Source organism: Miniopterus schreibersii, assembly GCF_964146895.1.
Source record: "Miniopterus schreibersii genome assembly, chromosome: 13".
NCBI classification, from domain to species: Eukaryota; Metazoa; Chordata; class Mammalia; order Chiroptera; family Miniopteridae; genus Miniopterus; species Miniopterus schreibersii.
The window spans coordinates 23,576,081-23,589,150 of NC_138113.1; the positions used below are offsets into that span (position 1 = coordinate 23,576,081).

At 50.6% G+C, this 13,070-nt stretch overlaps 1 protein-coding gene across 1 annotated transcript in view; it reads left to right on the forward strand.

Moving 5' to 3' along the window:
* The first annotated feature begins 282 nt into the window (after positions 1-282).
* The window catches only part of EPAS1 (endothelial PAS domain protein 1), a 78,515-nt gene continuing 65,727 nt past the window's right edge, over positions 283-13,070 (forward strand). The window contains exon 1 of the mRNA XM_081156243.1: positions 283-833. Within this exon, the coding sequence (XP_081012369.1) occupies positions 808-833 (26 nt within the window). The 5' untranslated portion in view covers positions 283-807. The remainder of the gene's footprint in view (positions 834-13,070) is intronic.

Genomic DNA, 13,070 nt, shown 5'->3' on the forward strand with positions numbered 1-13,070 from the left:
CACACCCCCCAAACGGCGCGGAGTCCCACCTCGCTACCTGCCCACCCCATAAACAACTCCCGCAAGTGCCGCGGGAGGAGGCGGGGTGGGCGGGCCGCGGCGCCCCCGGGCTGGGGCCGGGACCGGGGCCGGGGCGGGGCCGGGGGCGGGGCCGGGGCTGGGCGGTGCCTCGCCATTGGCCGGGGCCAGTGGGCTGCCGGGGCTGCGGCGGCCGGGGCGGGGCCTCCCCTGCGCCCGCCCCCGGCCCGCACCCGCGTGCCCTCCCTCGCGTGGGCCGCCGGAGTTTTTAAAGTGGGGAGGCCGCCGCGGCAGCCAGACCCGGCGCGCCCGCCGCCCTGCCCCGCGTCCCGGCGCGCCGCCAGCCCCCGAGCCGGCCGTACAATCCTCGGCAGTGTCCTGAGACTGTATGGTCCTCTCAGCCGCCCGCCCGGTTCTGCTCACTGCTGTCGGGACACTTTTTTTTTTTTTTTGGAAAACCCGGGAAAGCGACGCCTTTTTGAGGAAAGAAGGAACCTGGGCCCCCTTCTCGCTGCCCTCTTTTAGGCGCTTGACAGCCTCCGCCCACTCCCCTCCCTGACCCCGCCTCCCGCGCAGGTTCCTCCCGGTCACCTTTCTCCACCCCCTTCCCCGCACCTACACAGCCTCCCGCAACCTCCACCTGACTCCGTGCACTCTCGGGCCAGCGAGCGCTTGGGACTTTAAGAGCGGCGGGGACCTCGGGAGCGGACAAGGGCCACGGCGGACGCGGCGGCTGCAGCCCCGCAGGCGGGAAGCCCGAGGGCCGGGAGCCTCGGAGCCACGGCGACAATGACGACCGACAAGGAGAAGAAGAGGTAACTGGGCGTCGGCGCCGGCTCGGAGGCCGTCCGCGGGGGGCCGGCGTCGCGGCCCCTGCGCCCCGGGGGGCCGGGAGGGGCGCGGAGGTCCCGGAGCCGCGACGGACCGGGAGGGTGGCGGGAGGGGGGAGCAGGTGCTCCGTCGGGGGAAGCGGGGCTGCAGCCTCGCGGTGAAGGTTCTGTGGCCCCAGGGAACCGGGGCTGCGGCGGTGCAGCCGGGGGCCGAGGGACACGGCCCTGCAGGTCGGGGTGCGCCGGGCCGCTCCCGAAACCACACAGCGCCTGCCCCGAACGCCCGCGCCAGCAGGTTGAAATGCTTTTTCCAGGTTGATTTCACGCAGGTCAACTTTCGATTTTAAGTCTCGCGTGCGGGGCAGCATCCACTTCGGACCCTTTGGGTCTCTCCAGATGAGTGGCTGCGCGCTCTCTGCGCCCCACACTGGGGAGGGGTCGGAGGCGGGGCGCGGCCCCGAGACGCGGCGGCGCGGAGGGGCCAGGACGCAGCTAGGGGCCCCCACTCCGGGTCTCCAGATCCCCCGAAGCCTGGAGAAACCCCCTCCCGACCCCTCCGCACCTTGACGCCCCGGGAGAGAGCGGGCGGTGGACCCGGCCGCCTTGCGGGGCAGGTGTCCTGCTGTGCGGCCAGGTGATGGCGACCCCGGGCGCTCCCCAGGTCCCGGTGTTTCTCTCGCAAGAGGCCGGCGAAGGGCAGCCGCGACCTGCCTGCCCTCGCGAGCCCCAGGCACTGGGTGAGAGGCCGCTCCGGCCAGCTCGCTGCCCTCCGCCCCTGCCGGCCGCTCCCGGCCGCTCCCCGCGCGGCCTCCCCGCGGGGCCAGAGCGCACCGCGCGCTCCAGCCTGGGTGCCGCTCTGCTCCCCGCCCAGACCCGGTACCTCTCTGCTCCCCGCCCAGACCCGGGTACCTCTCTGCTCCCCACTCAGGCCCGGTACCTCTCTGCTCCCCACTCAGACCCGGGCGCCGCTCTGCTCCCCGCCCAGACCCGGGTACCTCTCTGCTCCCCGCCCAGACCCGGTACCTCTCTGCTCCCCACTCAGACCCGGGTACCTCTCTGCTCCCCGCCCAGACCCGGGTACCTCTCTGCTCCCCACTCAGACCCGGGTACCTCTCTGCTCCCCGCCCAGACCCGGGTACCTCTCTGCTCCCCGCCCAGACCCGTGTACCTCTCTGCTCCCCGCCCAGACCCGGGTACCTCTCTGCTCCCCGCCCAGACCCGGGTACCTCTCTGCTCCCCGCTCAGACCCGGGTGCCTCTCTGCTCCCCGCTCAGACCCGGGTGCCTCTCTGCTCCCCGCCCAGACCCGGGCACCTCTCTGCTCCCCGCTCAGACCCGGGTGCCTCTCTGCTCCCCGCCCAGACCCGGGCACCTCTCTGCTCCCCGCTCAGACCCGGGTGCCTCTCTGCTCCCCGCCCAGACCCGGGCACCTCTCTGCTCCCCGCTCAGACCCGGGTGCCTCTCTGCTCCCCACCCAGACCCGGGTACCGCTCTGCTCCCGGCGGTCATGCGCCGCTCGGCTCCTGGTCCTCACTTCTGTCCACTGGCACTGCCCCCGCGACTGGAACTTTCAGCCCCGCGCTTGGCGGCAGCTTTGCAGGCTTGGGGTTCGGGGGGCGGGGGGGACTAGAATCGAAGGCACTGCAGGTTGACCGGCCTGAGCGTCGATCAGCGGTGGGGCTGCCGAGAGGAGGCGCGGGGATGGGGGAACCCAGCCGCAAAGGGAGGGGTGACTGGCCTGGAGCCAGGGCCCGAGGAGTTCGGCGCCTGTGTGGATTTGCTCTTGTCCTGACTTCCACTTGGAGATCCGAGCCAGAAACCGCGTGTCCTCTGGCTGAAAGCCGCGGTTCCCACCTCGGGGCACAGATAACGATTTGGTAAAAGAGAGCGAAACGCGCGCGCTCTGGGCTGGTGCCGGACCCGTCCCTCTCTGACCGCTGGGGAGAGGGGATTGAGCCCCGCTCCCTCTCCCCCTCCCGCGGCGCCGTGGCGCCCCCAGGTCTGAGACGGGCGGGGAGCTTTGGCCCGGCCACCCCGGGCCCTCGGCGCTCGCCCCGGGGCCACGGAGCAGCCCTGGAGGTCATTGTCTTTGAAGGGCAGCGAAGCAGAAAGGAGAGTTTAAGATTCCAACACATTTTGTAAAACCAGCGTAGCCTGCGTCATAGCACCAAAAATAATGACCGAGCAACCCAAAAGCAAAGTTACAGTCAGCTCCTCCCTGCGCGCGCTCTGCGCCCGGAGCGGGGACGGGAACTCGTTGCGCATCCACAATCGCGGAGGCGCAGCGTGTCCGTAATCTTGACATGTGTGAGGTGTCAGCTTCCCTCGCGTGGCTCAGCGCCGGGTCTGTGCTGCTGTGTGTGTTAATGGTTGCAAGAAACTTGGGGATAGAGGGGAAATTATTTCCACATACCTGGCAGTAGTGCCTCCTTCCTTAAAGACAGAGGGAGGCAGAAGGGGGGGGGGGTAATCAGACTCTGAATTATTGGTGAGAACCGCTGCCAGGATTGCCTGCGAGTTGCCTAGGAGGCCGCTGCCCTGCTGGTGCTGCAGCGCCCAGTGCCACACGCCCTTTGCTACTTGCCTTGATTTCTGTGTCACAGACTGGCAGGGCAAACAGCATGCCCCTCACCATCCAGAGTGCCTTGGAGGATTGTCCAGTTCCCGTTGGGCTAATTGTTTCGAGACATATTTACTTTTCGTGTCTGGCTCTGTTTGCTGGTGGAGGCTCTTTGCAGGACAGAGGTGTAATTAAAATATGTGAACCGATACATTGAAAGTTACTGTAACATGTAAGTGGCTGTCCTTAGCTTTCCTGCAGTGCCTCACGAGTGCAGTGTGCTGCGGGCCAAGGGGGCTCTCAGATGATAATTCTGCCCATTAGTTCTTAAGAGTTTTGATTCTTATGGTTCAGCAGAGCCATTTCTTCCCCCAAGTTCAAGATGCATGGATACTTGCAATGCTCCTTCTAACAGCCCTTCAAGAAGTGGGCAGGATCATTCTGTTCCAAAACGTTCTTGTGTCGATGGATATGTTAATGTTTAATAATAAAGAGTTTGCTTTCTAAGAGTTGGCTAGCTGGCCGGCCTTGATAGAAGGTATCAAAGTGCACTCTTTTGGTGGCAGAGGCATTCCTGTTGCTATCAGAGATGGTCAAATTGAAGTGGGTAAGGGTGCTGCACTCACCTGTCTGCACTGATATGTCAGGAGTGAAATGGGGTCCTGACTAATCAAGGTTCCTGGCTGCATGAAGAGCTGGAAAGTGTCTGGGTGACTAACTTCCCAATAAGACAATTTCTGAATCTCTTCCCTGGGAGAGAAAAGAGTATGGAAGTTTTTAGGTACATAGAGATTGGAAAGTGATTCCAATAAATGGAAATGAGATCCTTGGATAATCAGGGATCAGAGTCCATTCCCAAAAGCCAGACCCAGCGCAGGACACCTTCTTCAAGGAAGGCTTATATCACTTAGTGTGGGGCCGGTGGTGGAAGGAGTCAGAGGCATCTAGATCAGAAGTTCTCAAACTGTCTCCTCACCTCCCTGCCAGCTGGACGTAGTTAGTTGTTCCTCTGTTAAAATAAAAACCAAGTTCATCTTTTTCCAATACTTAAGGCAGAAATATTGCTGGACAGATTTTCTCAATTTACTTGTATTTTCTATAAGTATTCCTTCAACATTCGATCTGTCTCTGTTGCATTACCAGAATTCAGGGATAAAGAATTAATATAACACATTGTAGGTTCAGGTATTTTAACATTTAATTCATACAGTTTTCATGAAGTTCGAAAGAATGCTGTGGCTACAGGTTTTTTCAGTGTCGCTGCTGGGAGCTTAGAATTATTTTACAAGGGACTGTGGAAATCTTCTAGTCTAATGTTTCCCTTTCTGAATAAGGAAACTGAGGCTCAGAGAGGTTAAGTGACCTCCAGTCACAAGGAAAGTTCGCTCTGGTAAGAATCAGAACCCTGGTTCATTCCTTTCAATTAAGTATATATTATCCTATTGTTGGCAGTCCTGAAGTGCCTCTAGAGTCTGGACACTTCCAAAGGATACAGTCCCACCCTCCCCCCAAACACTGACCCTTATAGAGAGGAGACTTGCTTTGCTAGATTATAAAAGACTTCAGGCTGCACCAGGAGTGATTCTGTTTGATTATGCAAAAAACCCCACAACAGAAGTAGAGTTGATGCTGGTCCCAGTGTCTGTAAACCATGGAAAGTATGAATTCATTGCTTTAGTGCTCTCCTGTTATTTCACTTAGAAAAAATTTTACTTATATGTGGACCTCATTAAACAAAATCAACACAAGGGTTTTTCCCTACTGGAGCAGATTGCTTTGTGAAATAGAGAACTCCCTGTCGGAGGAGACATTCAAGCAGCTACTAGATTGATTCCTATATTGAGTAAGGCAACATTTTCACTAGGAGTGAAAACCACAAGACTAAAACTATTTAATCCACTTCGAATGTAAATCAATCAATCAATCTGTGTATGTGTGTGTGTGTGTGTAGGGTGATCCTCACCTTTCTAGGAATCTATCGTATAAAATATTTACAAATAGAAGAAACTGATTAGATCATCTTAGTGCTCCAGGATTTAAGCCCAATACATTTGAAAATATTTGCTGCCATTAATTACCTCAATCTGTCCAGTAGTATTTACTTTTTTCGTATTTGCCCCAGTTTTGTTCCATACCAACTTTTCATTTAGCCTATTGAATCTTCCCTTTTGCTTTTAGTACTGACCATCTCTGACAGTTCATAACAGGTCAGGCGTTTTCCAATAAAGTTATCAAAGTTTGCTCACTGGGCCCCTAGCACCCCACCCTCCCCAGTACTATGCTGTCTGTTCTCACGATGAAAACCAGCTCTGCCATTCACATCGTGATGTAAATCAATAAGACAACAAATATGTATTGAACACCTACTCCTACTCTGGATAAATACTGAAGAGGAGACTAAGAAATAGGGGATGTGGTCCTTGTCTTCAAATTGCTTAGTTTGGGGAGTGAGGGAAGACATATAAGGAAGATTAACTAGAAATACAGGTGACTTTTCTGTTAGGATCAAATCTTTTGAAGCTAAAGATAAGAAGCTCTCAGCAGCATTTCAGGCAGTAGTAACCACACACACAAGGACACACAATTATTAAAAAGTACTGTGTGTGTTTGAGGGTGGGAGAGTTGGTTCATAGTTTCCCTCGAATCACCCACAGTAGGTGCTGACCACCAACATAAAGACCTGCTCTGAGGGCAGGTCAAACTCGGGGGTAATGAGAGGAAAGAAAAAGTGGGAGGGTTCAAGAATATTCATTGCCACATACTGGACACCATAGTCAGAAAGGCCCCAGGGATGAATGCTTGCTTTCTCTACACGCTTGCTTTGGGCACAGAGGGAGGCATCTAGTAGGGCTCCAGGAGGGGTAGGGCTGGAGGTTCTGGTCCCACTGAGGATAATGGTGGAGGCAGCTACGACTCCAGGGAGGCTAAGGGAGAGAGAACTTCTTAAACTGGGCTTTGTGAATGGGCTTCAGAGAATGGGCTGTGAGCCTTTGAAATTCCATGCAAAGTGTCATGTATATAAGCATCCTCCCCTCCCCCCAGGGAAGTCTGTTTGACTCTTAATAGCCTTTCAAAGGCTCTATGATCTGGAAAAGGCAAGCCCTGGCTCTTAGATGTCTGACTCGGCGACTGCCTTACATTTCAGCCTCTTTCTGTTTGGGCCCCAAACAGTTCCAATGTTTCACTGCTAGTGTCTCTCAGTGTCTTGGAGATGGGGGGCAGGTTGGTGTGTACATCTAGTAAGGGTTCTGGGGTGCAATTTAACCTTATCTATACCCATGTCTGCCCTCAGTCATGGAAGGAAGGGGAGCTGAGGGCCCTGCACAGTTATGTGGAGGTCATTTTATACTCTAGGAATGCATGTGTGTGTCCTAGTAGAAATCATATATACAAGGGGGTAAAACAGAAAATCCTGAACAGTTAGTCTTATTTGTGTAGGCACTGTCCTTAGAACTTTACGTGGGTTAGCTCTTAATCCTAATAACAACCTTGTGAGATAAGTCCTATTTTTATCCCCATTTCACTGATGGGAAAACTGAAGTATAGCAAAAATGAAAAAAAAGAGAGACCTCATGGACGTGGACAACAGTGTAGTGATTGTGGTGGAGGGGTATGGGTGGAGTTGAAGAGTCCACAGAGGGGATAAATGGTGATAGGGAAAAATTAAATTAAATTTTAAAAAAAGAAAAAAGAAAGGAGAATTGTCAAAGGTCAAATCTGTATAATGGGCGGGGCTAGGATTTGAAAACGTTTCCATAGTCTATACTCTTAGGCGGTGATGCCTACCGCCTTACCTTCTTTAAGATATCTATAAAGTATTTATTACCATTCCTGGCTCGTGGTAAGTACTCCATAAATGATAACTGCTTTTGTTGTTGGATTCGTAATTATTATAATTACTTTTCCCTTTTGTGACTCATCACTTGTATTGAACCTCACACTCAGACAGGGACTGGAGATCTGAAAGGTGGACTTGGCAGTCCTGGAAATTCTTATTTTTCATGGGTTTTCCTCAACTCTGGCAGGAGGCAGTTCTTTCTTGCCCTTAAGAAGTTCAAAGCTTTCCACCTCCCGCCCTTTACTGGTGGCAAGACTTCAATAATTACTTTAGCCTTCGGACTCCATTGTGCCGCAGAACCTGTTAGAAGCCTTCCTATGTGGCTTCTGAAGAACCACCTCCAAATCAAGATGCACAAGACTTCCTCTGGCTCTTTTGATCTTTTGAAATTGCAAGCACAGGAAGGAAAGAATGGATGGGAGAGTAAAGAATAGCTGTGGTCTCCCTGGCTGGTGTGGCTCAGTGGTTAGAGTGTCAGCCTGAGCACCGAAGGGTCATGGGTTTGATTCCCAGTCAAGGGCACGTACCTGGGTTGCGGGTTTGATCCCCAGCCCAGGTAGGGGCGCATGCTGGAGGCAGTCAATCCATGTGTCTCTCTCGCATTGATGTTTCTCTCTCTCTTTCTCTCGCTCCCCGCCCCCCCACCTCCTCACTTCCACTGTTTCTATGGAGAAAAGGGAATAGCTATGATAGTTGCAACAATAACGTTGCATTTTTATAGAGCCCTTCTCTCATGAGCCCCGAGCTTTCACAGCCTTACACCATTGGCCTCTGCACTGTAAATCTAGAAGTCTTCTTGAGTTTTTGAAGTGCTGTGAAACAGTTGCACCAACATATAAAACACAGAGAGAAGCCAGCCACGTGGCAGTTGTGCATCACTGTATGCATGGCAGTCACGCAGAGGTGCATGCCGTGCACACCTCTGTGATGGCCAAGCAGAGGCTGGGTGTAATTTGGTGCCGGTTGTCGGTCCTGCTATCGGAAGCCACGGCACTGATCTGCAAGCGTGAAGTCAAGAAGTGTGGCAGGGCCCTTGAAGATCTCTGGAGCTGAGGAAGCAGGTGTGGAATGGACTGGAATGTTATCTCCTTCTAAGTGGCTTTGTTTTTTTGTTCGATTTCTCAAGAAATACTGGTTTGCTTGCCTGCCCTAGGTGTTTCTAGAGGCCACTCGTACATCAGCAAAATTCTTATTATATGGCATGAGCAACAGAAACATCATGTGTTCCCAGAAGGCAAATTCGCCCCCACCCTTACCCTTAAATGGAAAAATTTTTCAATTTTAAAGTTACAAGTAACTTCTGTGCAAGATAATAACTCTGGGAAACAGTCCCTTTCCTCACGTGGAAAGATATTTCAGAAAGCCTGGTTCATTGGTAAGGAAAATGACCTCATTAAAAAATACATTTATTTGCCATTCATCCACCTAGCATTTTCTCAATTCTACAAAGCCGCAAAAGCAGATTATTAGAACTTTCTTCTTATAGTCCTCCAGCGAGTCCCCTCCATGCACCACCTCTCCGTGGACCCTCCAATACAAAACCAAACCTGAGAGGTTAGTACGAGGAATCATGACAGTTAGGGATTGTATTGGGTCAGGCTGCGTAATAAAACACATGAGGGGAAAATGACTCCATATGCTTCACTCATGATTATGATGCTGGAGTTTAACCCCCACTGCCCACAATGCTGGGGTACAGCCAATATTTTAGTTTTTTTAGAAATTAACCAACTCTATCATAGCTGTAGTTGACTGTTTTGGTCTCATTTTCAGTCTCAAGTGCCCTGCTCACCTGTGACTGTGCAGAGCCAGTGCTTTGCTATGAGTAAGAGGATACAGGCTCGATCTGGGACAGTTCAAAAGCATTTTATAAATCCTTTAAAATACATCAATGACAGTGTATGATTATTTTTTGGTAGTAATCATTTAAATCTCTGTGTTGTGTGCCTAGCTAGAGAGTGCTCTCTGTGTCTCTTGATGTCATATTTATACTAACAAATACACATATTTTACTCTTGCTAAAATAATTTTCATATTGTGACCACTTTGCATAAGATTTGTCTTCATCACCTCAAGGTAAGGGGCAGAGGGAAGGAAAGGCAGCATATTATCCTAATATTTGTGAAACTGAGCTGCTGAGAGAAACAAACCACACCATCTGCAGTGAAATGTAGAATTGTCCCCTGGTGTCCCTGGTAAGCCGAGGCCCCTGTGTAGCACCTTAGGCTCCTTTGACAAGGTAATGAAGAGGCTGGAGCACAAAGGGGATGACTCAAACTTTAATACTAACTATTCTCATTACTAATGAGTAATTACAGCAAATATTTACAGGCCTCCTTCCTACCTTTATGACTTCCTGTTGCTGAAGCACTTTGGAGTATTGAGAAAGACTGTCCTGGAAAAATACGTCATACACAGTTGCAGAAAGAGTGGCTCTAAGCACACACACAAAATCTATTGCCTGGCTCTGTTTATGAATTTTATGTGCAAACAACAAAAAATGATGCTTGTGACACACAATGTTTCCTGATATTTTTAGAGAGTATTCCAGAAATAACAGGACTATGCAAGTTAGTAAAGTAAAATTTTGAGTTAAAGCACAGGTTATTTGATGAACACTCTTTTATGAACACATGGCCTCTACGTTATTTTTCTGAATGAAAACAATCTGGCTTAATGGTATAAAACAGGACGTATAAAATTTACTTTACAGAGATTCTGGGATAAATCTTGATAATGCTGATTTCCTTTTATTTGGTTTGAAAAGCACTCCAGTGAAATTGCTTTCTTCAGTAAGTGTCTGTAAGCACTGTACCCTTGAATTTCTCTCCCATGTTTCCAAGAGTTCTCAGATGCTATTTTAGAATGGCAGCATTCACTCCAGCACTGGCCAAGGTTGATGAAGCTAATTTTGGTGCCCAGGGTAAAGGGAGAGAGAAGTCATCTGCAGTGCCAAAAGGACTTTCTGGTGCCGGGTTTGGAGCAGTGTGGTGTCACCGGACACACCACATTCACCTTTAGAACCTTTATTTGTGTGCTTGCACAACAGATGTTTACCCAGATATTAAGATAAGAAAAGTATGAAGGTCACATTTCACTGGTGACAAGAGAGCTTCTATAAATGTAACCATATCACCATGCGGCAGGAGTCTGTCTTTTATTCTATACCTGGGGCTTAGGGGAATTAGTGGTGGGAGGGGCATGGGAGCCAGTCGCGGTCCTTCCCAGTGTTTTTGCTTTCTTGCTTCATCTAGATGTCCTGGCTAACCTGGTGTGCCCCTCCCATTTGGTGAGGCCCTTTGGGGTGGCCAAGAAGTGAGGGGGAAGTCCTAATGCACCCTGTGGCCTCCTCTGTCTGTGGAGTCTTCTGGTTCCCTGGACATTCGTGCCCTGTGCACTTCCCTGCTGTCTGACCAACCAGGAAGCACTCTGGCTGCTAGAATAGCTTTCCTAGCCCCTCAGAAGGGGTTTGCATGGTACTGAGACTGCCTCTGTTTTAGGCCTATTTTAGGCAGGGTTGTCATGTCCTCAGAGCACAGAGTCTTCAGGGTAGGAAGGGGGTGTCTACTGTGGATTTGAGGTTTCTCTTAAAGGATCTTCAAGGATTAGCTAGACACTCTCAGAGCCTGAATGAAGACATGGATCCTTGGTCCAATTTTTTCCCCAAGGGCCGTCTACAGGGCAGTGGGAATTCATCTCACTGACAATAAGGGACCCCACCCCAGCTCTCTCACCCCATTCACCATCACCCAACGTGCCTCCTGAGCTCCAAATATGTAGACTTCCTCCCTCTGCCCCAAAGGCCTGTGTTCCCACCCTGTGTTCCCACAGGACTTGTTCCCACCTCTGTTCTCTCACCCTAATCCCTCCATCTCAGATGCTCCTTTCCTCAATTTCTACTCAAATATCTCCCACTTTCCTAGCGTAAGTCCAAGTCCCCCAGTTCCTGCAAACCCTTCTATAATAATTCGCATGCTGGCACCTCCCCATCCACTGGTTTCTAACTCTTGGTTATGTTTGCCAAAGAGCCTGCCTGATTATGTTTCCTTGTTGTCTAATGACATTTTACGTGTTCTTGTCTTTCCAACAAGAGGGCATGTTGCTTAAGGGCAAGGATGTCTAATTTTCTGATGTGTCCTGGAATACCTTGCATATTTTGAATCCCTAAAATCATAATTTAAAAAAATTATAGAATTGTTTTGTTGTTGTCCCTTGGGTTTTTGGAAATCCTGCCTCTTGGTCTCTGCTGTTTTCACTCATGTAGATTTGTGCCCTTTATTCTTTTTGCTTTAAAAAGAAAGAAAAAGAAAATGAAAAAGAAAAAAAATCAAGGGGACTATAGCCAGGTCTTGTTGACAAAGGCAAACATCAGGCTAATATTATGCCAATGCTTCACTTCAAAAATGCCCAGTACACCCAGGCAAGGAACAGCCAAGCACAGTGCTCCAGCTGAATCTCAAAGTTAAAAAGCCAGGCAGGAAAGTATGTGCAGGAGAGTCCCACCTCTCAGCCCAGAAGTAATCTTCCCTGGGGAGCCCTTCCTAATTAGCAGCACACTGGTTACCCCTGTATTTATATGGTCTTCAGTCTGTATTTTATTATTTGTATGATGCTTTTACAACTTGCTTTTGTTGAGTGTGTATGTGTATCTGTCCATGATCACCACTTAGGTGGTAAACCTTCCAAGAGCAGGGACCTAGTCATCTTTTTCTGTTTTGTTTTGTTTTTTCCCCCCATAGCACCCAGAAGAGAGGCCTACATTTAGGTGCCCAGTAATTATGTGTCAACTCAGTAGTTCTATGTCAGAAACTTTGGGAACTGAGTGCAGAGGGTTAGAGGCACAGGCAGACACCTTTGCTCTCCTCCTTAGTCACCTACCATGCATGTAGTGAGTTTGTGGGAATGTTGGCATCATCACTATGTGTAAACATTTGTGGGTTACTACCAAATTCAGGTGCCATGCCATGCAGTGAGGTTACTAAGAGGCATTAGATGGACCCCCTGCCCTCAGGAGGATCATAGTCTAGTTGGAGAGTCAAGAAGTTCCTAAAATTCCTTTCTTAAAACACATCACAAGATGGTTTTATTAATGGATGCCCTAGGCCCATCTTTAAGATATTGCTATCTTGTTAGGCAGTCAAAACTATCTCAGATAAAACAGCAAATGGTAGAAGATTGGCAGTAATTAAGTGAGAGTGAATAAGGAGAAATAGATCTTATGTGTTGTGAACAGATCAGCATAGATTAGGGGGAGGTTTATGGAAGAGCATTAAGATCTAGGTCCTGAAGTTGAGGTGGAATTTCGATAGGCAGATGGGCTTGTGGCATTCTGGTTGGGGTGAACAGCTTGAATGAAATGAGGAGGCAGGAATACATAGGGTGTGCAATCGAGGTCTGTTGAGTGGCTCCTACCAGAGCTGAATCTGGAGCTCTGATCATGGGTGGGAGATGAGGACCAGGCCTGGGCTGGTGCTGGGAAGTTTAGGGACAATCCTCTCTGAGTCATGTTATGATGAAATCTTTGGGCTGCCTTGGGGCCATGGGAGCAGTGCATGCCTCTCTTAGGAATTAGTGGCACCTGAGGGTGCTGCTCAGAGCACCTTCATCATCTTTCAACGAGGAGCCTGCCTCTAGGGTGAGCACCAAGGGGTGGTTGGAGAAGGCCATGGTTGTTCTCTGTACGAAGGACCTCAAAGGCTGAAAATGTCCCCCTCTTTCCCTTTGGAAATCACTCACCTGAAAATGTCCCCGAATCACTCTGGGATACACACACACACACACACACACACACACACACACACACATTTATTTATTTATTTATCACC